This window comes from Aspergillus mulundensis, assembly GCF_003369625.1.
Source record: "Aspergillus mulundensis strain DSM 5745 chromosome Unknown scaffold_14, whole genome shotgun sequence".
In the NCBI taxonomy this organism is placed as follows: Eukaryota; Fungi; Ascomycota; class Eurotiomycetes; order Eurotiales; family Aspergillaceae; genus Aspergillus; species Aspergillus mulundensis.
This window is the reverse complement of record NW_020797902.1, coordinates 353,353-378,296: the sequence shown is the minus strand read 5'-3', so window position 1 is coordinate 378,296 and position 24,944 is coordinate 353,353. Positions and strand designations below refer to the sequence as shown.

General features: G+C 50.4%; 10 protein-coding genes across 10 annotated transcripts; 2 read left to right on the top strand and 8 right to left on the bottom strand.

Moving 5' to 3' along the window:
- Window positions 1-1,075: 1,075 nt before the first annotated feature.
- DSM5745_10095 (putative transcription initiation factor subunit (TAF30)) lies at window positions 1,076-2,482 on the bottom strand (the record flags this gene model as incomplete). The annotated part of the gene is made up of 7 exons (XM_026752111.1): window positions 1,076-1,167; window positions 1,227-1,347; window positions 1,408-1,548; window positions 1,605-1,753; window positions 1,890-2,041; window positions 2,296-2,336; window positions 2,474-2,482. The coding sequence occupies 7 exons, from the start codon at window positions 2,480-2,482 to the stop codon at window positions 1,076-1,078; spliced, it is 705 nt and encodes a 234-aa protein (XP_026599173.1).
- Window positions 2,483-3,286: 804 nt separating this feature from the next.
- DSM5745_10094 (Ran GTPase-binding protein YRB1) lies at window positions 3,287-4,265 on the bottom strand (the record flags this gene model as incomplete). The annotated part of the gene is made up of 4 exons (XM_026752110.1): window positions 3,287-3,354; window positions 3,413-3,541; window positions 3,596-3,854; window positions 3,993-4,265. The coding sequence occupies 4 exons, from the start codon at window positions 4,263-4,265 to the stop codon at window positions 3,287-3,289; spliced, it is 729 nt and encodes a 242-aa protein (XP_026599172.1).
- Window positions 4,266-4,787: 522 nt separating this feature from the next.
- On the bottom strand, window positions 4,788-7,184 carry DSM5745_10093 (uncharacterized protein; the record flags this gene model as incomplete). The annotated part of the gene is made up of 1 exon (XM_026752109.1): window positions 4,788-7,184. One exon carries the CDS (start codon window positions 7,182-7,184, stop codon window positions 4,788-4,790), a length of 2,397 nt encoding a protein of 798 aa, XP_026599171.1.
- Window positions 7,185-8,686: 1,502 nt separating this feature from the next.
- On the bottom strand, window positions 8,687-10,228 carry DSM5745_10092 (glycosyltransferase family 15 protein; the record flags this gene model as incomplete). The annotated part of the gene is made up of 6 exons (XM_026752108.1): window positions 8,687-9,028; window positions 9,083-9,479; window positions 9,529-9,615; window positions 9,667-10,065; window positions 10,133-10,151; window positions 10,222-10,228. The coding sequence occupies 6 exons, from the start codon at window positions 10,226-10,228 to the stop codon at window positions 8,687-8,689; spliced, it is 1,251 nt and encodes a 416-aa protein (XP_026599170.1).
- A 3,370-nt stretch (window positions 10,229-13,598) lies between these two features.
- On the top strand, window positions 13,599-14,815 carry DSM5745_10091 (PH domain-containing protein; the record flags this gene model as incomplete). The annotated part of the gene is made up of 3 exons (XM_026752107.1): window positions 13,599-13,700; window positions 13,770-14,525; window positions 14,600-14,815. 3 exons carry the CDS (start codon window positions 13,599-13,601, stop codon window positions 14,813-14,815), a joined length of 1,074 nt encoding a protein of 357 aa, XP_026599169.1.
- Window positions 14,816-15,620: 805 nt separating this feature from the next.
- DSM5745_10090 (DMT family transporter) lies at window positions 15,621-16,941 on the bottom strand (the record flags this gene model as incomplete). The annotated part of the gene is made up of 2 exons (XM_026752106.1): window positions 15,621-16,763; window positions 16,819-16,941. The coding sequence occupies 2 exons, from the start codon at window positions 16,939-16,941 to the stop codon at window positions 15,621-15,623; spliced, it is 1,266 nt and encodes a 421-aa protein (XP_026599168.1).
- Window positions 16,942-17,576: 635 nt separating this feature from the next.
- On the bottom strand, window positions 17,577-18,480 carry rab7 (Rab family GTPase YPT7; the record flags this gene model as incomplete). Its single annotated transcript, XM_026752105.1, has 6 exons — window positions 17,577-17,686; window positions 17,744-17,891; window positions 17,950-18,129; window positions 18,195-18,278; window positions 18,342-18,395; window positions 18,451-18,480. 6 exons carry the CDS (start codon window positions 18,478-18,480, stop codon window positions 17,577-17,579), a joined length of 606 nt encoding a protein of 201 aa, XP_026599167.1.
- A 408-nt stretch (window positions 18,481-18,888) lies between these two features.
- On the top strand, window positions 18,889-19,617 carry DSM5745_10088 (ATG16 family protein; the record flags this gene model as incomplete). Its single annotated transcript, XM_026752104.1, has 3 exons — window positions 18,889-18,973; window positions 19,041-19,399; window positions 19,459-19,617. The coding sequence occupies 3 exons, from the start codon at window positions 18,889-18,891 to the stop codon at window positions 19,615-19,617; spliced, it is 603 nt and encodes a 200-aa protein (XP_026599166.1).
- A 340-nt stretch (window positions 19,618-19,957) lies between these two features.
- Window positions 19,958-21,527, bottom strand: dot1 (histone methyltransferase DOT1; the record flags this gene model as incomplete). Its single annotated transcript, XM_026752103.1, has 2 exons — window positions 19,958-20,921; window positions 20,977-21,527. 2 exons carry the CDS (start codon window positions 21,525-21,527, stop codon window positions 19,958-19,960), a joined length of 1,515 nt encoding a protein of 504 aa, XP_026599165.1.
- Window positions 21,528-21,945: 418 nt separating this feature from the next.
- On the bottom strand, window positions 21,946-24,556 carry spb1 (rRNA methyltransferase spb1; the record flags this gene model as incomplete). The annotated part of the gene is made up of 4 exons (XM_026752102.1): window positions 21,946-22,502; window positions 22,555-24,271; window positions 24,327-24,476; window positions 24,539-24,556. 4 exons carry the CDS (start codon window positions 24,554-24,556, stop codon window positions 21,946-21,948), a joined length of 2,442 nt encoding a protein of 813 aa, XP_026599164.1.
- Between the last annotated feature and the right edge of the window lie 388 nt (window positions 24,557-24,944).

The following is a 24,944-nucleotide window of genomic DNA, read 5'->3' as shown; positions in this document are numbered from 1 at the left end:
TAATGTGTGAGGATCTGACAGGGAAGGATCGGGGATGCATGCATATATAACCCCTCCAGCTCTGTCACGGACATGCCGTCGCATCGCACCTTCCCCCCCTCCCCTGAACCCGCGTTCTCCCCCTTGCATTGCCTCCATTAATTTCAGGACGTGTCCATACGCTCATCATCATGTCATAGATGTCATCTCGCCTTTTCTCATTCATTTGTTTGGTCATTTGCAACATCTTTCATTCATGCATTGCTTTTGTTTTGATTTGTTTTATTTCGTCGTTGCCGTCTTGCTAGGTGTTCAGGTTAGGATAGGCAGGGTACGTTACTGGTTCGGTTGGATTATGAATATTTCGATGCCTCTCACGCTTGCTTGCTTGCTCGTTACATTTGGCTGCCTCTGTACATAGAACAAGACGCCCACCCCGTAACAAGATATACATCGATCTCTGTCGACACAGTTCTACTCCTCAGTGAAGCCTCTTGCGCAATTGGCAAGTCTCGCTTTGACATCGTGCTAACGTAGTACTCCTTGATGTTACCAAGTGCCTCTTCTTGTGGGCAAGACCATAACGACCTCCCTTGAGTGAAGTAGGAAAAGGAAAGAAGAGAGACAGGCTGAAAAACACCTAGTAGAGCTATCCCTGCTCTAGTTATTCCACACTAAACGAAAAGAAGGCGGAGGACCTCAGCATTAATGATGCACTTCCATTTCCTAGATGAGACCTATAGTCAATGAGCCTAATACCAACATGTGTCGCGCGCATGTGTGTCCCTTCCATAACGGTTATACCCACCTAACCACCCCCTCTAAAAGATCCAGTTTAGGGAATAGTGTAGGTAAGAGATAATGGCATCTAGGGATACCGATACTGACGTAAGTCGGCCATATGTGTGGATTGCAAAATGGACAGACGTTGGAAACCCTGAGAGCAAAAGGCAAAAATGAAGAGGATACAAAAATAAGATTGGTTAATAGTAAGTGGGTAGTGTAAGGCAAGGTACGGGCACGTTTGACATGAGATAAGCGAGGTCTGAACTGGTTTGGAGATAAAAAGTGAAAACAAAAGAGGAAAGAATGGAGATTAGGACAGAGCTCCTTTCTCCTGTGTGAATTCCCAGAGCATTTTGATCAGGTTGTCTGGCAGTGTATACAGATCGACGTGGAATTCTCCCTCTGTCAAAATAGTCAGCGGTTGCTTCTCAGGTTGCATCTGGTTGGAATGGAGGACTTACGCTCCACGTCGTTCTTAGTGTAAGAATCCGGAGCCTTGTGGTCATGTACCATCTGTACCACTTGGAGGAGGTCGTCTTCCCCAAGTCGCTGAAGGCCATCGGCTAGCTTATCCATGTCGACCTAGAAGTGAGATAGTCAGATATCAGCCCTTCGATTTCCTTGATTTCGTCAGCAACTTACGCTCCTGTCCGTTCGCTTCTTCTTCTTAGATCCTTCTTCTCCACCCGCGGAACGCTTCGACTTCACACCGTTCTCATCGCCGGGGACTGGTCCGGACTCACGGAGTGCCGCTAGCAAGGCTGGCTTGGGGTTCTTGAACGTCTACAAAAGATGTAAGCACAACTAATTCAAGATGAAACTGAAGCGCTGAGACGTACAATGACGTGTTTGGACTCATAGCGCGATGATCCAAAGTTGAGATCATGTGCAATGGAATGCTCCTTGTTGTCCGCGGCAGTGAGGCCAATTTGCATATCGAACTCACCCCATCCCTCCTCTTGAATTCTGAACGGAGGGTTCTTGAAAACTATAATTCCAGGTTAACTATTGCCGTACTCATCAGTGGTTCAATCGCGCTTTTCGCCCCAAATCTCCTCGCAGGGCATAAGCCGGAATAGCACCAGGACAAAGCTGTCTAAAAAAGCCAAAGGGAAAATACGGACCTTGAATCGCACGGTTTCCGAAACTAGGATGTAACGAGTAGGTAACCTTATCGAAGATGTTGGCTGGCACCTGCTCCCCGTGCTCATTGATGAGATACACCTCAATTGACCATGATCTGAGCGGGAAACCTTCGACACCAGAGTCCTTGTTACTGTGGAGACGCAAAAGTCAAGACATCAGCATGTCTGTCCATGTATTATCCCCCAAGAATCGCAGATCGATGTTCCATGTAGACGCGCACGGTTATCAGGTGCATCCGCGTTTGATCCCACGAACGCGCGACAGCAAATCAAGTCGGACCATTGGAGATAGTGACGGGTGGAGTGTCATAGGATAGGAAAGGGATTTCATCGAATCGAGACCATTCTCGACGCGAACCGTAGTGACGGGGTAGGATGAACGTACATGACGTGCTGCTCTGTTACGAGCTTGACACTCCTCTTAACCTGCAAAACCCAACAGGTTCGTTAGTGAAATGCGAAAACAGGCAATGTCAGGCCATGGTAAGAGGGATCAACCAGTCTAGGCGGGTGTACCGCTGTAGACCTGATACAAGATGGGGCAATGGCGTCGGAGTACTCACGTCGGGCATGGCGGTGATGGGCTTGGAGTAACGCGCGCTGGAGACTCAAGACAAAGAGAGGGAACGAAGCGCTCGTGCCAGGGGCCCCTTGAGAGATCTCCTTTGTGGGGATACGACTTTCTAGGGCGAAGTATCGCAGGCGGCGTGAAAAGCTGGCGGCCGAAAGTTCCAGCAACACCGCACGACTAGGAGAGGAATCGACTGGACAGCCCTTGTTGACGAATGAACAAACAAATGGAAGAATGAAATCGATGGTTGGAGACGATTATGGAGGAGCGAGGCGTCGTCGTGGGCGCGTGAGGGGAGGAGAGAATACGTAGAGTCGAGAATGGGCGGAGAGCGAAACATCCGAGAGTTTGAGGCATTCGAGTGGGGGATTCTCTCACTACGCTTCGACTTACGAGCCAACAACCACAACCTCGCTTCAGCTGGACTTTCAGTTCAAGACTATCTTAATTTCCATTGTATATTCGATGCATAGGGCGTCTATCTACTGCCAAATTGCTGGACACAACCAAGCTCAACTGGCGACAAGAACCGTCGTTGACGGGCATTGCCTAACTTCACGGCCGGATGCCAATATTGGCTCATTGGGGAAACCATTCGCAGATTCATCATTCTGCTTCTTCATTCATGCGCACATAAGCGTAGGGGAAAGGTAGGGGTAGGGGATGGGAATCGTGTAGGGGAAGGGGAAAATGCGAGTTAACGAGGGTTCATCAAACTCGTTGTATCAGAAGGGGTAAAAGTATGTGTTAAAAATATTCATCAGAACACTCGTAGTAGATGGTGAGAAACCGCCGCAAACATAATTTACTGCTGGAGAAGCTTCTCGTTCTCCTCCCGGGCCTTCTCGAAGGCGTCCTTGAAAAGGTTGGCGTCTATAGTGATAAAAGTCAGTATTTTGGACGCGCCTAGGGCAGGTAAAATGGCACATACTCTCGCTGTTGGCAAATCGGATGGCCAGGGTCGAGGCCTCGGGCTCACCCTCGCTAACATCAGCAGCAGCGTTCCAAACCCAGCTGCGGTCGCTGCCGACGTTGGGGCTCAATTTCATGTCGGGAACAACTAGATCCTTGTCAGCATCAAACCTAGAACAAAGAACGGCCTTGGGACACTTACTGTAGTGGTTGGCGCAGACCTTGAGGGTCTTGTCTCGGCGCATCACCAGGCGGGTCTTGCCATTCTCCTTGTGCTTCAGCAGCCTAACGTCACCAGTACCACGCTCCTTCCACTCCTTGCTGTCGCGGTCGAATCTGAAGAGCTTGGCGCGCATCTTGAAAGTCTGCTCCTCGAGTTCCTCGTTGGTCTTGGTCTCGACAGTCTCGGTGAGGCGGATCACGGGCTCGAAGTGAACTTCAGGAGACTCAGGGGCCTCTTCCTATAGGCGATTCAGAAATGTCAGCGCTGCTTAAACTTTACTCATAGCTAGGACTCTACCCCTGAAAGCACTCCAGAAAATCCAAAGAAACAAAGTGCGCGGGAGAACGCTTCAGTAAATAACAGAACAAGCACCTACTTCATCCTCGGCCTTCTGGGCCTTGGAAGAGCCAGAGGGCTCGTCTACCTCCTCCTCCTCCTTCTTCTCCTTCTTAGGACCGCCACCGAACATGGAAAAGACGCTGTCGGATGTCGTAGTGGCCGCATCCTTCACTGTCTCAGCGGCAGATTCGGCTGCCTCCTTGACCTCCTCCGTCTTCGATGGCTCGGTGGTGGTGGTGGGCTCCTCAGCCTTCGTCCCCTCGGGGGCGTTGGTGGCGGGGTCAGGCTTGGTTTCGGCGACGTCAGACATGGTGAAGATGTGTTTTGGTATTTCTGCGTTTTGTATGAGCGAAGGTAGTCCGGGACACTAAGACTGCAGTGGTTACCTGATGATGAAAAGTCTCAAAGGAAAAGGGATTCTATGGGGTGGATATCGCTAGGGAGGGAGAGGAGGGGAAAATTATGGGCGGCGGGCGGCGGGTTTGTTTTTGGCCGCAAGTGGGTTGGGTCGTGGCCTGAGGCCAGAAAGTTCATTCACAGTTACAGCGGAGGTTCTCTCTCCATCTTCGAGGACTACGCAGCTTCTAGACGCTGGAGAAGAATTGCTTCATTATTCGTTGTTACATAAAGACTCCATGTCCCTCGGAAAATGCCTGATTTCTTCTTCGCCTGTGTTGTCCCCGTGACACCAAGCCCAGCCCAACCTTACATGTAAAATAGAGAAGTGAGTCGAAGAATAACGCATGCTAACTAACATATCGGTAAGAGAGATATAGGTGTGGAGAGCCAAGCGCCTGTCTCACTCATAGCTCTATCCAAACATCTACAATCCCTATGAAGTCCCTTTCATCAAGCGTCTTGCCCTCTTATGAGCCTTGTCCAAGGTTTTCGACTTCCGCGCGTTGTGATAGTGTTCGCGCATGGCCCCAGGGGTCAGGTGTTGCGCGCCAGCGCAGATTTTGCCCCAAGTGCTGCTCACCATCTGTCTAGCCTCGATGCTCGCCTTTCTTGTGTGACATTGTAGCACCTGGGAGGCGGAGAAAAAGGGCTGCACAGCAGTCCGCTGGAAGACTTCAGAAAGTTGTTTAGACGTTGATAGCACGGCATCCGTATTGATGACTACCGAAAGAGAGTCTCGCCGGAGAACGCTCGCCTTTTCTCGAAGAAGATGTGTCCGCTTCACCACGTCTCCAGCAAGAACTTGGAGTTCAGTGGAGATTCGGCCGTACACTTCTGATAAGCCTGTTTGTGCTGTTCCAACGTCTCGAACAAGCTCGGATGTAATTGCATGTGCGGCACGTTTCCAGTTTGCAATCTTCAGCCATGGCGTTCCTAAATCTATCGACACAACTTGGGTGACGGGTGGTCTGGATTCGGTGATTATGGTAACGTTTACCAAACCGTACGCCTCGCCTCGATCGAGCTTGAGCGAATATACCCCTTCAAACAGTCTAGAGAGCTCATACTGAAGTGGCTGATCCCGTCGATTGACATGGACGTTGAACTTGGGCGCTTTCCGGGTACCCGACGGTCTACTTGGTGGCTTTATAACGAGGTGACAATCACCGACCACCTGAATTTCATCATCCTCGGACGACCTTACCGAATCGATGTGAGTTCCGCCCATCAAATGCTGAAGTTGAGATAGGCCATTGGGCTGGTGTCCTGAGACTTGAACTTCACGGGTAATTGGAGAAAGCACCGGTAAAGAAGATGGCTTCAACTCCGCCGTCGGATGGACACTGGTAGTATAAACGCTAGGAACGGGGGATGTCTGGTTGGAGGTTACTGACCGGGTGACGAAGCTTGAGATCAAGACTGCAAAGGCCTTCGCCGCTAAATGCCCTAACGCCAGGGTTGCAGTGGATAAGACGGTGAGAATGACGAGACGCAGCACAAATGCCAACTCGGTATCATTGCTCAAGTAGGGCAGAGGCAGCATCTTCCGAGTGAAGTTCTTGAAGTCAAACTGCGATACTTTCTGCACATTACCGGGAGCCTCTGCGGTAGAGCTCAAATATTTCCTGGGGTATATGCTCGTCAATGAGGCCAAATTCTTGTTCAGCTGGCCCGGTGCAATGCTCTCGAAGGTGTTCAAGTCGATGGGATAGCGCTTCAGGACAGTGGTTTTCCCAGTGGATGAATGGCGGGATTCCAAGCACATGTGAAGACTATGGTGATTGACTGGAATCGATTCCCTAGGCATTTTCCAAAGCGGTTTCTCGGAGACCACCATTGCCGGCACCCCGTGTCTCTCCATAAACATACGCGCCAACTTCTGGGTTTCCATAGCGGCTAGATCGTCGAGCGAGGATAGAAAGATCATGGCCATATCGGGCAGTGCCCAGTCGGTGGATGATAATATACCATATTCGGTTCCAGTCCAATGGGACATGCATCCAGGTCGATTCTTGAACTTCAAGTTAATTGTCCTAGGCCTGTCAATGTGAGACTCGGAAGTAGCTTCGAGGCACTCGTCCACGATTAGCTGGTAATGAATTGGAAGAAGCTCCGCAAAATTAGGAACAGCGCCCGCGCCGAACGAAGTGGGAACCACATGGTATCTTGAGGATTCTGCCGAGCTGCTCTCATAGTCGCCAGACGTGCTCGATACTAGAACATCACCAAGCTTGTCGAGGATGATGCCGCGGAACTCGGGGCTACCAACATATAGCACACGAAATGGCCTATCGGTGTTGATGGTTTTCTTCGTTATCGTTTGTTGGACGGTGGCCATTAGCGTCGAGTCTTGCAGGTGGGTGGAAAAGTTATCTTCGAGTTCAGCAACCTCAGGGCCCTCGATCAACCGAATAGTATGCTTCAGCTGTACCCTTTCAACCTCAGGCCATTTGTCAGGCTCCACGAACTCGATAGATTCGGTGGATTGGTGAAATGCAGTCTGAGTAGTGAGGTTACTGTCTTCAATAGAACATCCTATTTGAGGAAACATAAGACGCAGGCCCTGCGACTCGGCGGTGTCACTCTTAGCATCGGAGTCGTAATCTTCGTTATCAGGACTGTCCTCGGAGTTCCCATCTATGTCGTCGCTACTGCTGTACCGTCCGTCGAGGCTTGCCACGTCATCTGGACCGCTTGGGTCAATCAGAGACCCAGCGTCTGTCTGCTCTGAGGGGGCTCCATCCTCGGAGTGTACATCCGAAGCACTCAGTGTAGCCCAGCTCTCACTTAACGACTGTTGCGGATGTTCCGCTGATAATGTTGACGTCATACTGATAGGTCTCGAACGAGATAACCACTCTTCCACCGAACCACTCAAGGGAGGTAGGGTTGGATATTGTAGATGTGAGATACTTGAGGCAGTATGTGGACGCCTGGATGGAGGCTCTGGAGAGTCAGCCATACTATTGCCAGAAAGTGGATGCCATGGAACGTAGATCAGAAGCGGGTCAAATGGGGTAGAGCGGAGCGGAGAGCTTCGCAGTCGAACACAACGGTCGACGATTTGGCTCACGGCGAGGCAGGGTATAAGAAGGAAGAATAAAACCAAAATCAAGAGAGAAAGGCGGTTGTATGGCAATGACTTCAACCGCGATCTTCTCCGGACAAACTCAGCCTGGTAGGCAGATGCCCGATGACAAGCTAGGCGGCTGTTGGATGAGGGGGAGGGGGACCCGGGCGGAACCAAAGCAGTCAGGTGCTTCGGGCTAGTAAGTCAGAAAGAAAGGAAGACTCGCCTAGTCTGTAAGTGTTGAGGTTCTTCAGCTTAGCTAACTAGTCGGATATGCGATCTTTAGCTTCAAGGACGATGTTTATTGGAAAGTAAAATGGAAATAGTGATAGAAAAATAGAGAGAGGTATGCAGGAGGAAGGAGGCGCAAGATAAGCAGTCAGTCAGTTGCTGCGCGGGGCACATGACACAGTGGTCGACATCCAGTGGTCGGAACCTACCAGTGACAGGCTCAGTGAAGGCTCCAGCAATGACAACCAACTAGACGTTGTCTGCCCGGAAACTTAGGTATGTGCATCATGGAAGTGCCATTATGTTCGTCATGATCTAGCCTACACCCATGACTCGATATGCATGACTTTCCACCTGATTTTTGGTGACGAATACATAATGGAAGCTTCAGTATTTGTTCGTCATCAAAAGTCCTGCATCAATGTATGTACAGAGAAGCAACTGGAAGGAGCATATAGAGCCCGAAGCATTCACTGCCCACCTATGACCCTAATCGAGGACCCTCTATCCGAGTCTTCCGAGTGCCACCAAGCAGCTGTTCTGAGCAAACAGTCCACTGCATCTATCCGGGTGAATCATCCTGTTCAGTTCGGACACCTGCCGCTGCATATTCCAAAAAGTAAGCGCATCAGACGGTGTCTGGACCTGAAGACCCTTGATCATATTGCTTAGTACAAACGAAATATGTGCGTTTGGCAAGCCTTCACAGTGTACCCTCAGCTATCAACTCCGGCATCGACCTTGTTAGTGCTGAGAACCAGAATTAGTTGATAAGTTTAGAGATGAAGATGAGCAAAGTCTCCAGAAGATACAAAGCACGCTAGATGAGTTGTCGATATTGATGATAATGGCCACGCCATCTTCCAGAGAAGAAGTCGTCAGATCCGTAAAAACGCCGCCCCCACAGCCAACTTACATGTAGGCTCAAGCAAAAAAGAATAACTCCAAAGACAACATGCTCATAGCCGATCAAATAGGTACGGAAACGAGGACGTGAAGATTATACAACGAATATTATAGGCGAGCCATGTCTATGGAGATGCCCACCCTCCAGCAACATCCACCCATTCTGCGAGACAACTGCCTTGCTTCCCCTCAACATCCACAATATCTGTATCACACCTGCATCTGCAGCCAACACCATTTTCCTTGACAGGATCTGGGTTGGCCCAGTACTCGTCCTCTTCAATACGCTCCTTCTCATCCTCGGTCGTTGTTTCGAGGTAAGGGATGCGCGGTAATTGTCGGGCAGGTGCGTTTGCAGGGCAATGCTGGATAGTGGTGTGTCGGTAGCCGAAGTCGCGGAAATAGTGAATGTCACTGGGTGACAGGAGCACACCGGCAGCGAGCGAATGGATGGGTGCATCACCCCACTGCATCAGCACTGTTAGTAACTGTCCCAAGATAACGAAAGTCGAGACACCTACTCTTTCCATCCAGAAACCACCACTCCTGTCCATCATCTCGAAGAAATCCTCATATTCCTTGCTCCGGAAGAAGTCTAAACGCGCAATTTCGAAGTTACTCCAGAAGTGGCACATGTTATAGCTCTCTCCCTCCATGGTTTCAGGATCGATTTCATTCTTCTCGCCGGGCTCGGTAATGAGGATTTCCTCAGGAAGGCTCTCTGGTTGCTGTTCTTCGGGATTCGGTTCCTCGCGGGGCTCTAAGAACATCTCCCACAGCCCTTGGGACTTGATATTATTCTTCCTCTTGTAAGCGGAAGCATAGCGGAAAATGTTCGGTACGGTTTCGCGAAGCTCCTTGACAGCGATGGTGAATCCGTAGGTCTTGTTGGCCTCGGCCATTTTGAGGAAAGGATCACTATTGACATGTAAGTTAAAGTAAAGCGCAACGACCGAAGAGCCCTTACTAAGTGATGTCGCAGAAGTACTTGATCTCGGGCTCCAACCGCCAGTACCACTCGTACTTCATCAGGAGAGGATGCTTGTAGAAGAACCTGAACGAGATTAGCATGTCACGGTAATCAAACGCGACACGTTTTACCTACCCAGAATAGAACCGACACATGTGATGGTAACTTTCCATGCCACCGTACATAATCGCGGCATCACCTTGTTTCCGGATACCTTCTTTGGCGACTTCGTGATCGACCCAACTAGGGTAACCCCACATTGTCTCATCGATCTTCCCGAATTCTACGGGAGCATTTGTATAGTTTTTCACAGTATCCATGAAGTTGTCATCGAAGTCGGCGTCGTTGAGGAAGACATAAGGGTAGCGGTACCAGCGGTTGAAGTGTCGTTCAATCGACTTCATCGACTGGATAACCCCATCGATTTCCTTGTTTCTCGCGAGCACAACGAAGGCCGCGTTCGCTCGAGGAGTGTCGGTGTTTATGGGCTGACAGCCCGTCGCGAAGACCTTGTCGTACTTCTCACTTATTTTCCTGCGGAACGGCGATGTTAGCCATATATGGGCAACCAATGCGGGCTCCAAGAAAGATTGCGACAGACCTTATCGACGGTGGTGTGCCTGCGGGTATTAGAATGCCCCCTGGGGAGGAGGGATGTCGGACGAAAAGTAGTAGAATAAGAACTATTACAATGCATGGAAATAATAAAACAAACCCCAGGGGTATTGAAATCGAAGAGTTGCCCTTCAACCGTATCCTGCGCCTGAAAAATGCAAATCTCGAGGATTTGTGGCCTTTTTCATAGGACGAGTCATCCAGGGGAAGACTCGGCGTTGAGGGCAACCATTTTCGAACTCGTTGAACGACGCCCATGGGTGCAAGAGTGCCCACGCTGCGTCGACTCGCGAGAGCGATAGCGAACTTCAATCAACAGTGTAGGGCACCAGCCCGGAGTTGTAAATGCTTCTGAATCAAACCGCTAATTCTTCGAAAGATTCCGCCTCAAGTCAGATCGGCCGCACGCGAGCAAACGGTTTCGAAGCGGATCGAGTCGGCAACGAGTTGAGCGGGGGATACTGACAAGAACACGAGCGAGGCAAATATAGACAGACGAACGGAGGAGGTTGAAGAGTTCTATGCGAAAGCGAGATGAACGAGCGGCCGGAGGCAAGCCTCCTTTCTCTGCACTTTTGCTTCAGTTGACCGAGCAAAGAGGGACCAGGGACGGCGTGCGTTGAACACAACGCTGGCGACAACGATCCTGAACACTAAGGTCGAGGACTCGGGGTGGCGACCAAATCATCAATCGGGATGAGAGAGGTGAGGCCAGGTCGAAGACCGAAGAGGCTGATGATTTTGGGGACGGACGGGGATGGTGGAAGGTCAGTCGCCAAGCGTAAGGAGGCGGGCGCTGGCTGGCAACCGGCGCTGAAACTCTGTACAGTGTAAGGTATTTTACCGTATCTTGCTCCCACTACCTATAACCGCCAACCGGTAACCAGAGATCTACTACGCTTTCTTGTCTATTTTTTTTTTCTCTCTCTTGAATTTGGAGATGTCCCATTGTGATAGTATAACGTCCAGGTTGTCCATAATAACATCCTTTAACTCTCAGTTGTTGGATGTTGAATTTTTGATAGAGCCTCGATTTCAAGACCCTGAAGCGACCAGCAACTAACACGTTGTCCTCAAGACTCAAGCTAGGAAACCCTGCATTCAGGCCCCCTGACCCGCCTGTCTGTCAGTCAATTATTACTAGCGGATGCAGCCGACTGAGCCGGGCGATATCATCCAGAAGGGAATCCAGAAGACTTATGAGTCGACTCACAGCCTAAAACCCTATCTCATCGGACAAGTCTTCTGTTGAGCTGCATAAACGCGTTATCGTTCAGGGTTCAAAGCATTGCGATAACCCCCATAAGTGTCAATGGTCAACTTCGAAGCCACTCCGTCAAAAATCATGGTCTGGCGGCAGTGCTAATCGATTTGCCAGAGATCTGATTGGCGATTCAATCAAGCCTGTGCCGCCAGAGATCGGGATTGTCTTGCTGTCTCAGCAGTCATATCCACGTTGTCTGAGTAGGAGCGCCATGTTGTGTAAACGATCCCTCGACAGTGCCACAAAGGGACAGTTAGTTCTCTGCACCTGCAGTATCTCACCCGCCACTGCTATACCAGTTAGTACCACAGTCTTCTACGGAGTACGGAGTTTCGTCCTCTGTAGGTTCGAGTACTCCGTACCGTTTTTGGGCTCGGCCAGACCAGGGACTGAAAGGTATGGTAACGCTTTTTATGGTAACGGTAAATTTGTAAAGCCCACTTTGGGGTCAATACGGGCCACGGCCGAGAACCCTGGAGCCGAAGGACCCTACACGTGACATACAGGAAGACGTGGCCATTTTATGCCCAAATTAAGAAACTTTCATACTTTCAAGTGCACCGTGATGGAATCTTGAAACTTGGCCCATTATGTGAGAGCAGAGGCCAGGCATTGGGAACATGAACGCAAAATACAGAAAAGGCCTCTTCATGTTGCATGCCGTTCTCCCGTGTCTCAGAGAAAGTGCATACTTTGAAGAATACCCTTAGGTAGGGTTGTGAAAAATTAGGGCTTGACAGCTTGGGATGCCCTTGCAATGTGCTTCATTGCCGAGTATCTGGCTCCGTTGCTGGAACCTCAGGCGATGAACTGACACCGATCATGCAGGCAGAAAACTGCCTGTTCCTATTCTTCGCGGCGGCCATAGCCTCTTTCGCAGGCGCAAGTCATCTTGGCCCGTCTTTTGTAGTGCAGGCTCATTCCTATCAGTGATCCTGCATTTCGAGAATTTCTGGCCACAGCTTCCGCAGCTATCTCGTTTACCGCTTCGCAGTTCGTATTCAGAATTTTTCCGGCCTAACAGTTTGCCTGAAAGTCAAGATTACAGACGATGCGGATTATGGCGGTCCTCTAGTTCACGGAGCTCTGTATGGCGCCGGCCTCTTACGATCATGTTCGAGACGAAGACCCCCGAGGGCACGCAAGGCCTGAAGCTCGATTGGATTGCCGGAAGAAACAGAAAGAGCTTCCTGGTTTTCGAAGGACCATCGTCACACTAACCGTTGAACTGTTCAATCCAGCCAAGACGCAGGAGACGTTGGTAATCATTAGATATGGGAATTGACGCCTCTTTCGGACAGACCGATTAGACAGATGACATGCACCTCACTCGTCATTTCAGATAGATTGGCCTGAGTCATCCGACATTTTGCTCTCGTGCTGTCCTCACGAGTATGATGGTTAGCTGGGTAGTAACTATGATGGAAAGGATGCGCCGTCCCTGGCTTAGATGCGGGAGCTAATTCAAACTAGGACGGATGCAGGATAGCTCGAAATAGAAAACGCCTGCCTCGAATCTATATATCTCTGCCACGGAGCAACATTGTAGGACTTAGAGGATCTTTTCTAACGTAGTTATATGACTATACAAGTATTATGAAGTATAGGCTCACTAGAATCGTTCCATTACGTAGCATTGCCCTGGTGGTTCATGTTCCGCGTTGAAACAAAGTTAAAACGATCGACACCTGCAAAAGCAGGCGCCGACTCCACAGTCATTCTGGACTTCTGGACTTTGGACTTCCAGCGCCCGCTCTCCCTTTTCGACTCAGCCTCCTCTCCACGAATCCCCAGACTGCCTCGTTCCCGTCAGCCAGAAGCATTCCGATTGACTTCTGCCTGCCTCTTAGGCCTGCCATTTAGGCCTCCGTATACTATTTATGGGGGCCTGTTTCCATCATCCTTCCGTTGGCCCAGATGTGCGCCTGTGCATTGCGCGCTCAGGGTTCTATTAGCGGCATAGCGCCAGCTCATTGTTCCCTCGTCGTCCGACTATAGATCACCTCTTTCCAGAAAACTAATTCGCTACAAATCAAATCCTGGTGATATGATGCATCAAGTGCGCCCGGCACCTGGCCCGTTGGTCTTCGAGGGGCCGAACACCCCCGCGATCCACCTCCCTGATGGTACTGTCCAGCAGCCCTTCCTCACGCCGATTTCAAATCCCGCCATCCACCGCAGCAGCCTCATGAACCACGATACATTTTCGCCAGTCAACGAAAATGGAAGCTTTGAATTCGACCGCGTCCTGAAGTCCAAGAAAGTGAACCGCCGAGTGAAGCCAAAACATGTGAGTCTCCTTGGCCACTGAATGCAGCGCTTGGAAACTGGACTATGCTAACTGGCGGGACTGAACTAGGTATTCAGAGCCTTCTGGAAGCCTGCTTATCTTGTTCTCCGACCGAACTTGCTATCCGTCTACAAGGATGAGGAAGCGACTCGACTGCGAGCGTCCATATCACTTTCCGAGGTTACAGCTGTCGCGCCCATCAAGTCGCACCGTTCGTCCCGACAGTATGTCTTTGCCATATTCACTTCTTCGAAGAATTACCGTTTCCAAGCGTTGTCAGACAAGGATATGGAGGACTGGCTTGCGCGGATACGTGCTGAGAGCCGTATAAACGAGGATGAGGAGGCTCTTCTTGCTCTGTCCAAGAAGCAGGGAAAGCAGGACCCCGCGGCTGCCAACAAGCAGCGCATCTATGACACCACCGACCATTCTGATTTTGAAATTCGGGAAAGAGCAAGCTCTCCTGAGTTTGGTCGTGAGCTGCCTGCTAGTCATCGTCCAAAGAGACTTGTCGCTCCGCATGACTTTTCGGCAAATGATATTACCTCATACTCTGAATGGTCCGACGGACCTGGAGATAACAATGAACGGGCAACCTCTAAACCTTCAGTCAATGAGCTGTCCTCTTCCGCGCCGGCAATGCAGCAGTCCCCTCTTGCGCGCGACGCCGGTAGAATTCATGAGATAGGTATTCTGCGCGACCCTGAACGGGTCATCTGCAGCCAGTACCTCCAGTGTCTCAAGATAAAAGGTGGCGTGCGACACTGGAAACGCCTATGGGTCGTACTACGAGCGAAGAGTCTTGCTTTTTATAAGGACGAGCAGGTATGTCGATCAGGAAAAGATTTCCCCCGCCCTATCCGTCCACTGTTTAGGTTGACGTACTGACTCATGTGAAGGAATACTCTGCCGTCAAGATCATCCCAATGGCGCAAATCTTTGATGCCACAGAGGTTGACCCCGTGTCGCGGTCCAAGAACTTCTGCCTTCAAATCATCGCAGAAGAGAAAATATATAGGCTCTCCACTCCTGACGAAGAATCCCTCACGAAATGGCTTGGTGCTCTAAAAAGTATCGTCGTCGCGCGGAAGAAACTTGCGCCAGCAACCAACTAATCATAAACCGAAACCAAACATGCGCATAGTCACGCTCAAACGCACACTAATTCTCTTCTGTTCCTCTCACTCCCTTTCCCGTATCTCCTATCTTGTCTCATTTTTCTCCTGACTTCTTGATAAGTCCTTCCCCGCTTATCACTCACTTATCCCGCTCATTGGCTTTTCTTTCTTTATTTCATTTGGATGTATAACATACCCCATGGCTCTGGATCTTATTGACTGCTGGCTTTTGGCTTCTCTCTTACTACGTCTTCTTTATTTACAGGTAACCACTTGATAATGATTCCCACGCGCCCAGAGCGTGTGTACTACCAAGTTAGCTATCTTACTAGCTTGCGCTTACGTTCTTTGCTTCTACATACTCACTATATTAGCTTGGCGTCATGATCGGGGCTCACCTGAGCTATTTTTCTACTTCACGTCTTCCTTGGCCGCTGCTACTGCTTTTTGCATTGATGGGCTTTGTGTCCTATGTTGGTCCCTTAGGAATCGGATGATGCGTGAATTGGCTCTGTCTGTGGTTTCAGATTGTAGTCCTATCTGTTACTAATTTACCCATTCTTGCCTAGGAAGACGTTTTTCGAATTTATGCTCTCGTCAACACAATATAATGTAATGTATGCAGGTCAAGTTCGAGCAAAAGGTAGCAAAAACCAAGCCATTTAAGGCAATACCCTGCAATGCCATATATGATGCGAACCCCCCGGGAAACGCCGTGACTCCGCAATTTCATAACATATTGCACCAATAGCAAGAACGACAATGCTGATATCGTTCTATCTCTACCATGAGATACAAGCTACTAATCCTCTCTCTCCTCCGCGGGAATAACATCATACCCTCCCCGCACACCCTCCTGGATCTGACTCTCATGATTAACAACCAAAAACGAAACGAAGACCACCGTCGCGCTCACCCAATACAACGGCGTCGCATACTCCCCTTGGAGGAAAATCTGCCCAACAAGCGAAAGCGGAATCGTCAAACTCAGTCCCACCGTCACAACAAGCGGCGACGTAAGCAGCATCGCATACGCCCAGCAGATATCGGAGAGAAGGGATGATAGCGCATTAACAAGAATAATCGTCCACACACGGCTGGTATCAGGTAACGCGAAGCGCTCCACACCCGTAAGATGCAAGATTACGAAACCTGGCCAGAGCAGGAACATGTTGAAGACGCCGACGAGCCCAAAGAAGAGCTGCATGTTTACGCGGGACTCATCGCCGACTTGGCGCTTCAGCACGATCGTGTACACGCCGTACATGACAGCGCTGAAGGCAGCCATTGCGTCGCCCAGCGCAATCTCGCCGGGCGATTTGGAGGGGAATCGGCTCCCACCGCCGTCCTGACTGCCGGGGTTGGGGTCCGTTGCGGAGAGGTCGACGCGGGATATGAGAATTATGCCGAGGAGGGATGCGACGACGCCCAGGAGTTTGCGGAGAGTGAATTTCTCGACGCGCAGCATCGCGCCGAAGATTAGGGTCCAGACGCCGCTGGTGGATGTGAGGATTGTCGTTGACCCAACGGTGGTGTATTGTAGACACGCCATGGAGAAGTAGTTTGCTGTGAACCATAGCAGGCAAAAATGGAAACTCAGCTTCGCGGTCTCCTTTAGACCTAGTTTTTCGTTGCCATTAACCTTCGTTGCGCTGTCTCTCCGGGGCGTGTTCCAGGCTCCGCGGACATCATGCCCTTGTCCATGTTCAGCATCAGGGAAGGTGTCATCGTCGCGACTGAGAATGCGCTCGGACTCGGCGTCCGAGAACTGAGAGTCAAATTGTTGGAGTAGGTTCTCGAACGAGTGAATCTGGTATAGCTTCCCCGCGCGAAAGAGGCCCCAGAGTCGGCTGGAAATGATGGTGAACAGTGGAAGGATGAAGATGGAAGTATTCAGGTACGTGACAAAGAATGGTTTGGAATAAGTGTCATCGGCGAAAATGGTCTGTATGCGAAGAGTCAGGTTGTCTGTTTCTCGAGAGTTTCGGAGCACCACCTACACTGGCGAGGAAGTTGGACGCGGTCCACAGTATCACCACAATCAGGAGCAAACAGATACCCAGTGTTTTCCTAGCAGTACCGGCTAGACCGCAATACCTGGTGGATGTGATCTCCATCGCCATACAGAAATCAGTGTGGTCTTGTCGTTGCAAGAGAGTTCGGAGGTTGAGGTGCGCGTGAGATTGCGTTATCAGTCGCAATCATGAAGGTGACTTGTTTTGGAGAGATTTGGAGCGCATTGTCACCACATTTTTAGCCGGTATGTGAGAGCTCCAATAAGCAATTTGATATCAACTCAAGCGCAACTTTTTGAACGCAGTGGCGTTTATCAATCTAGGGTCTGAAGTGGATTAAGCATTAAAGGCGTGGGCGATCCACCAAGATGCCGCGGCCACGAGATATCTGCAAATGACGCACATGCTACGGAGACATTGATGCTTATACTCCATGCCGCCACTGTAAATGGTAATGATAATATTCCAGACTCCTAGAAAACCGTAATTATACCCTCATATAAAGCAGGACATCATGAGCAAAGCACAGCCAAATCAGAAAAGATATGTTGTTGCGAATCAACACGAGGAAAAAGATGCCGGATTGTTACACGAGGAACGCCCAGTCGGATATACAGGATAGACGCTCATGACTGAATTGCATTCCTTCAAGCATCAAGCAGATGGGTTCTAAAACGTAGCAAAAGAGGAGTGGGTCTTGGCCATTAAGCAAGAATCATTGGTTCGTAGTGCGGTATCGGGTATCAGCAGGCGCATCCATCACGCTCGGTAGTATCGTGAATGTTGATAGGGTCAGTGTAATCGCCACCGTATTCTTCCGCTTCTTCTTGGGCGAGCGCACTTCGAGCGATGACTAGAGCTGATGTCAGCTATCTTTCCAATCAAACCAACTCATCAAACCGAAACTTACCTTCAAAGGCTTGTTCGACGTTGACAGCTTCCTTCGCGCTAGTTTCGAAGTACGGAATATTCCCCTTCGACTGGCAGAACGTCATAGCTCGTTTAGAAGAGATCATTCGCTTGCTCTCCTCCATATCGATCTTGTTTCCGATCACAACCTTGTGTAGCACGTTTAGCTGGGGCATGCACAGTACACAGCGATGGTTATATACGTACGAACGGGAAGCTCTCAGGGTCGCGCGGGCTCGCCTGGATAAGAAACTCGTCGCGCCAGCTGTCAAGCGCCTCAAAACTTTTAGAGTTATTCACATCGTAGACGAGGACGCAGCAGTCGGCTCCACGGTAAAATGCGACTCCTAATGACTGGAAACGTTCTTGCCCGGCGGTATCCCAGATCTATTGAGCTTGGTTAATCCGCGGCTCGGCAGGCGGTTCCGTAGGGTACATGCCTGCATCGTCACTAGTCGGTCATCGACCAGAACCTCTTTTGTAAGGAAATCGGCGCCGATTGTTGCCTTATAACTTCCGCTGAACTTCTTGTTGACCTGAGGTGGGATGCGGTATTAGCGCGAGAAAACAGGACTTAGCTAGAAGAGACGGCCACTGACATATTGGTTCATCAAACTCGTTTTACCGACACCGCTGTCTCCGAGAATAATCACCTGGATAATTATTCTATTAGTTCAGGGACAACGGAGGTGGCAGCGGAAAAGGTACCTTCAGCATGACCTTCTTCCGTGACGCCATGGTTGTGGCTGGGCTGTCGATAAGAGCGCACAAGGGGAAATTGAAGACGTCCGATAGAGCAGACGAAGAAGGTAGTTTATAGCCTGTGAAGACGGGCACCTAGGGCGATAAGCTGCAGAAGAATCCGGCGAAGCAGGTTAATACAAAGATGAGGAATGAGGAGTAGTCGTTGGGTCTCCGCAGCCATTGTCGAAGGCATGACCGAGGCGGTGAGAGCTGCGGTGTGGTGGCTGGGCCCATTTTGTTGGAGGGGCCTGCTAATCTTATCGCCGGGCTGCAGAGATACGGAGTACAACATGCGCTGTCGCGGCTAACCCTTTCATCAGAGCCTCGAGTTTCTGCCTTTGCGAACTGCACAATGCTCTCATAAAAACACTCTCCATCTCATGATCTTCGACCGAGGCTCGAATGGCCCACTGGAGGGAGGAGTACGCAGCCGCTTTGGCGACTCGAGATCGCCGTGAGAAGGCCAATGTCGTAATCTACAATGCATGTACGAGTGTCTGCGCACACAAGTCCCGTAGTGTGATTTCCCAACTGACGTCTGCCGCTTCCTCCAGATACCCAGCTCGCCGACAGAACGGCCTCGGCGGTAGTAACATCCAATACTCAGAGTGCTGCTCAACGATCGACACCCTCGACGCCAATCGCCGATCCCCGACAGCAACCATCTCCTGCATCAGGACCCTTCCCGCAGGACATCCTCTCGGCAACACGAGCAGATCTAGCCGAAGCGCAACGGTCTCGTTCCGAGCTTCAGGAACGGCTTGCCCGTGCAACCACAGAGTTGGAGAGGCTGCGGAAAAGAAACAACCAGGACGGTAGACGGATCTACTCTATGGAGGGTGAGATTACGCATCTGCAGCTTAGATTAAAGGATAGGGATGAGGAGTTGAGAGAAAAGGCGAAGCTGTTGGAGGTAAGTTGTTTGCTTCTGCTCGCGGTGTTAATCGTCCAGGGGCTCAAAGATTTATCTAGGGTTTCCAGGACGAGATCGCAACCTTTGAGCTTCAGCTCAATATGGCCGAGGAGCGGTCAAACCGGCTACAGAAGGAGAACCAGGAGCTGGTCGATCGTTGGATGGCTAGGATGGGGAAGGAGGCAGATGCCATGAATGACGCTTACAAATTCTCGTGATATTCCGCATTCCGTAAACTTTGAACACCAATGGCTCTTATTATTGCTGATATCTCTTAGCTCATTAGAATAGTCTCACGAAATAGATGGTATTTCCTTCCGGGAATGGATCAAGTTGCTCTACCCCAGCTTATGCATACATATGGTATGTCCGATGTGTCAAGCGAAATGCAACGTACGCCATGATCGGATAAAAGGGCTGGTCTATATTTTGTTTTCTCTTGTAGTGGTATCTTATGTATAATATCAGAAGGCATGTCTCCCCCCGCCCAAAAGTCACACCCAGAAAAACGATCTGTATCTTAGCGTTTCGAAGCGCCACGATGGGAAACTAATTTGTTCAGGACAAACTATCCGCAAACGCCTTGAGTCGAGAACTGTCTTTCTTCGCAATGAAATAAGTGCCCCCAACATCCGTCCAACTGACGCTATTAGACCAATAGTGTCTCTGCTTCACAGTCAAAAGGTTGATAGGTGAGTTGAGATTACGCGACTGGATCTTATGACCGACAGGCACGAAAGACTTGAGAGAGACGATCTGGCATCCCTCTTTCATATCCAAGAAATGATTGATGAGTTCGTTGTTGAGTTGCGGTGTAAAAGCTTGGTTGTTGATCAAAACGACGTCCGCCCTTTTCAGTACGTCGATGATGGTCTGCTTCTGCAAAAAATCGCCTTCCACCAAATGCGTCTTCCCTGGTGCAATCCCCCATAACCGACACCGAGCCTTAAATTCCGTCTGTTGAAGCCGTGCGAGGCGACAGGCGTTTTCCATCGTCTCACAGCCCCAGCTCTCACATCCCACTTCCAATGCTGCCTGAAGGACCACATTTCCGACACCGGATCCGAGATCGACGAAGACTTGATTTGACTTCAGCCCGGTTTCTTTGAATATCGTGCTTATAAATCGAGGGAGAAGTTCCCCGTAAACATTGTCCGTTCCGTTTTCATATTGCCGAAGAGACTCCACTTCCGGTGACACCGTCCGGGAGTATATTTGCGTTAAGATTCGCTCCACGTGAGTGAGACTAAGCCGATAGGTATTGTCCAGTTTCTTCGCGATACTACCACTTTGTCGAAGCCGTTTGATCGCCGTGTTGTATTCCGTAACAGCCTCGCGAAACTCAGGCTCGGATCCTCGCGCCAGCGCTCGCCGTAATCTTCGCTTGATCCCCGTCGTCTCGTTGTTAAACTCGTCCAGTTCGTCTTCGGGTATATATGCTTGCGATACCGTGTCGATAACTTGCACAATATCATCGAGGGGTTTAAACTCGTCGTTGTCGCGTGGTACCACGACTTCGTATCTATAACCGAAGATAATTAGCCAATTATTTGCGGTGGGCGTGGTTTCGCCCATACCTTTCTTTCGGCGTCGCACTGGGATACTGCAAAAGTATCTCCGATGTCTGGCTCGTATTCTCAAACGCTGGCTTAAACTTTCCTAGCTTTTGCTCAGACGTGATTTCCGCCGCGTGTACAAATCGAAGCTGTCTAGCCTCGTCCCCAGAAAATGCCTGGACTGACCGCAGTCGCCTTGTATAATCTGGTTCTGCGCTTTCACCTGTTCTCGCGCGTTTCCGTAATTCGAGGGAGGTGTCAGTGTCACTTCCATCGTCGTCATTATCACTGGACAGCCGCTGCTCTGGAGTCGGGCGTTTTCGGTCCCGTAAGGGAGTTAACCGTCGCTTTGCTGACGCATGGTCTCTTCCCCCCGAGACTGACGGCCTGACGGTCTCCTGAGTCTTCTCTCGACGCTCGGCGGGAACAGTCCGAGGCGTCGCTCTGTTTACGGTTTGGGATGGCGACCGCGAGGGGGGAGCAGAGATGGTCTGAACGACTTTGCGAATCTGAGGCTTCTTTACCTGGAGAGTGAAGCCTCCTGGAGCTTTTGGCAGGTTCTCAAACACCATCGAGGAGGGGTGGCAGTCGGACTGGGATATAGTTCAAAATGAAGGTAAAAAACCGGACGAAAAGAGAGTCGTCAATATAGACACGAAGCTAAGGATAAATACACCAGGAGACGCATATGTACGACAAGTCACAGAAGTAACGAGAGAACAAGTAAGAGAGCGTGACCAAACGAAAATCCAGCACCAACCCGCGTGAGACGAAGGCTGTGAAGACGGGCTCTTGCGGCGATCCGATTGTAGTCGCCACTTAGTCAGAGCAGCCGTCGCCTTGATTCGCTGCCACGACGCTGGGTCTACAAAGTATGCTCCATACCGGCCACACCCACGAGGTACAAAAGTGTACCTCTAACCCTATACAGACTGCGGTCACGGGTATCAGATTCTCTCTAGACTAGTCTATGTACATGCATTATACAGCTTATTTCTGCTTCTTCTTCGCCAGTCGCTTCTGAGCCCGTACGTCCTTCTTCATTCTCGCGTCCACAATTTTGTACTTGCCCTTGACGCCCTTGGGTCGGCCGGAGATACCCCGGTTACCTCCCTTGGCAACGACCAGCTTCACGTTCTGCTTGGGCTTCTTCTTGGTCGCTCTGCTCATCATTCTGGCAATCGCCTGCGCCTTGTCTCTCTCGCTCATTGTTTCATCGTCTGCCAGCAACGCAGACTTCTTGCGCAGTTTCTCAATCCGCTGTGCTGCCTTGAACTTCTTGCGGCCCTTGGCCTCCATGACCTTCTTGATAGGTCGTGCGTTGATGGCCCGCCACTTCTCCTGGATTGCGACTGCGGCTGCCTTGGTGATGGGCCTATTCGGTTTACTGTGCTTGCCCTCGTCATCGAGGAACCACTCCGGAAGACCATCGACGTCGCGGAACGCATATCGGTTGAATCCGTCATCGAACACATCTTGCGACTTCTTTTCGCCAGTGGCCATTTGTTGAGCCAGTGCCATGGCCTCTGCCGTAATGATATCAATGTCTGGAATGTAGTCAGTAATGTGTTGTCGAAGAAGGATTCTGCTGTTACTCACCAACTTGACCATTCTTTTTGCGCGGTTCATCCGTTTCCTCGTACTCATCATCTGAAGAATCTTCAGATGGCTTGGTATTTTGTGTCTCTTTGACCTTCTTCTTCTTCTCAGCGACCGCCTTGGTTTGGGGCCGTTCGTCCTCCTCGTCCTCGGCAGTCTCGCTGCCTGTATCTTCCGCTTCTTCTTCTTCTTCTTCTTCACCTTCTTCCTCTTCCTCTTCATCTTCTTCCTCGTCGTCGTCAACATCGTCGAGACCTTGGAAGATGTCTTGGTCAAAAAACAAGGCAGCGTTGTTGGAGAGCGCCCCGTTGGTAGGAACAGCAGGGGCTTTGGACTCTGCCTCATTCTCCTCGTCATCGCTTTCTTCTTTGTCTGATCCGGAAAACCCTTCCCACTCTTCAGCTTCGTAGTCCTTGCGCGCCTTCTTTGCTCGCAATTTCGAATCTTTGTCTTCTTTGCGGTCTTGATACTGCTCGTATAGCGAGTCAAGTTCCCTTTCCAACCGATCCTCTTCATCATCGCTGTCGTCGTTTTCGGATTCGGACTCGGACTCTTCGCTTCCGCTCTCAATGACTGCCAGCTCTTTTCCTGACGCCATAGCAGCCGCCGCACCGGCCTTCTCAGCGCGCTTCAGAGAGAAAGTGGCATCGTCTCCACTAGGGCCTAGTTGCTCCATTCCGATATCCATGGGAGTGGTCATGTGCATCTGCATTCGAACAATCTCTTTGCGTTTCTTCTCGTTATCCTTGCGCCTTTCCTTCTTGCTCCTGGCACTCTCCTTTTCTTTGAGGCGAAGAAGTTGTTCTTGAATCGCGAGCTCATCGTCCATGGGAGCAATCTCGGCCACCTCTTCGGCTTCATCGCTCTTCGCCTGTCCTTTCTTCACTACCAGTCCGAACTTCTCCCGAACCTTGAGACGCCACCTAAGCAGGTTCCTGAATTCCTTCTTACCCAGAACTTTCAGGTCCTCGCAGCAGTTCCGGATCTCATCCGTGGTCTCTGGTAGTCGATCCAGAGTGGCCAAGGCAAGGTCTCCTCCTGGTTGTTGCGTAAAACTGAGTTTATTGCACGAGCCGAGAATCGCAATCGGATCTGTGGTGTTGATAAACTCTGTGACCGGGACCTCCTTGAACTGTGTCCAATCGCCCTCCTCGTAACCCTCTCTCTTACGCTTCTTCTTCTCGGGGTTGAAGACTTTAGCTTCGTTGTTGGGGGTAGGATCTGCAAGTTCCGCAAAGACGTGCTTCGGGTCAAGGAACTTAGGATCCATGCGCTTGGGTGCCTTGAAGCCGCGGCAGACAACGAAGATTTCTGCGGATACATTTCGGGAGGACGGAGGCTTGGTCGCCTCGACAGACGAGAACAGCTGCTTGAAAACCCACAGCAGAGGGTTGTAATCTTTGGATCGGAAGACCTTTGTGACAAACGTACCACCCTCAACCAAGAACTCCGTAGCGAGCTTCAGAGATTCGAGTACCAGCTCCGCTTGGGAGAAAGCATCCTGAACCCACGCAGTACCGACGTTCGGAGCGCCATCGTGCAAAACAGTATCCGCTTTCCAGTGCTTAAGATGCGATCGAATCGTGGCGCGACATTTCTCGGTCGTGATATCTTGCTGAAAGGTAATGACTCGGGGTATAGGTTTGATCGGGGCCAAATCGACACCGACGATCAAACTCTGAGCAGGCATGCATTCTGCGGCAACTTGACACCATGACTTGTTCATTCGTTAGTATAGTTTGCGGCAAAAGTCCATGTCCCGATTTACTCACTCCTGGCGCAGCGCAAAGATCCAGTAAAACCTTGCTTTTCTCCAAAAAGCCATATTTCTTGTTCAGCTGAACCAATTTGAACGCCGCTCTTGCTCTGTATCCCTTTTCCTTCGCCAGGCGATACCACTTATCCAAACGACCTTTACCGTGCTATGAAAAGTCAGTTCACAGGATTTTTTACCGGGATTACTCGTATCATCGAGCTGGAATACCTTTTTCTGAATCGCCATTGTGAGAATCCGGGTGTCGAGCAAGACTCGGCAGTAACCCGGGGCAATAAATTTAACCTGACAATGAGGCTGTTCTTCAGACCCGGAGGTTATCAAACAACTTTTTTTTCTCTATCGGCCTAGAACGACCCACTCTCACGTGAGGGTCAGCCACAAGCGCCCCGAGAATGTGGCAGGGCAGAGAAGGCGGTGAGCAGGAGTCCCGCTGATAGCATGTGACGTGTGTGATATCAGCGGTTGGTTGGGAAAGAGTGCTGAGATAACAATGACCTTGCTAATAGTACTCATCTAATCCTAGTTCTTTGTTTCTGTCATCGACTATTGCCTTACGCATTTTTGCCTCTAGAGTTGGTCCTACATCTTTCAGCGGTCTTTTGTGATGTTCTTG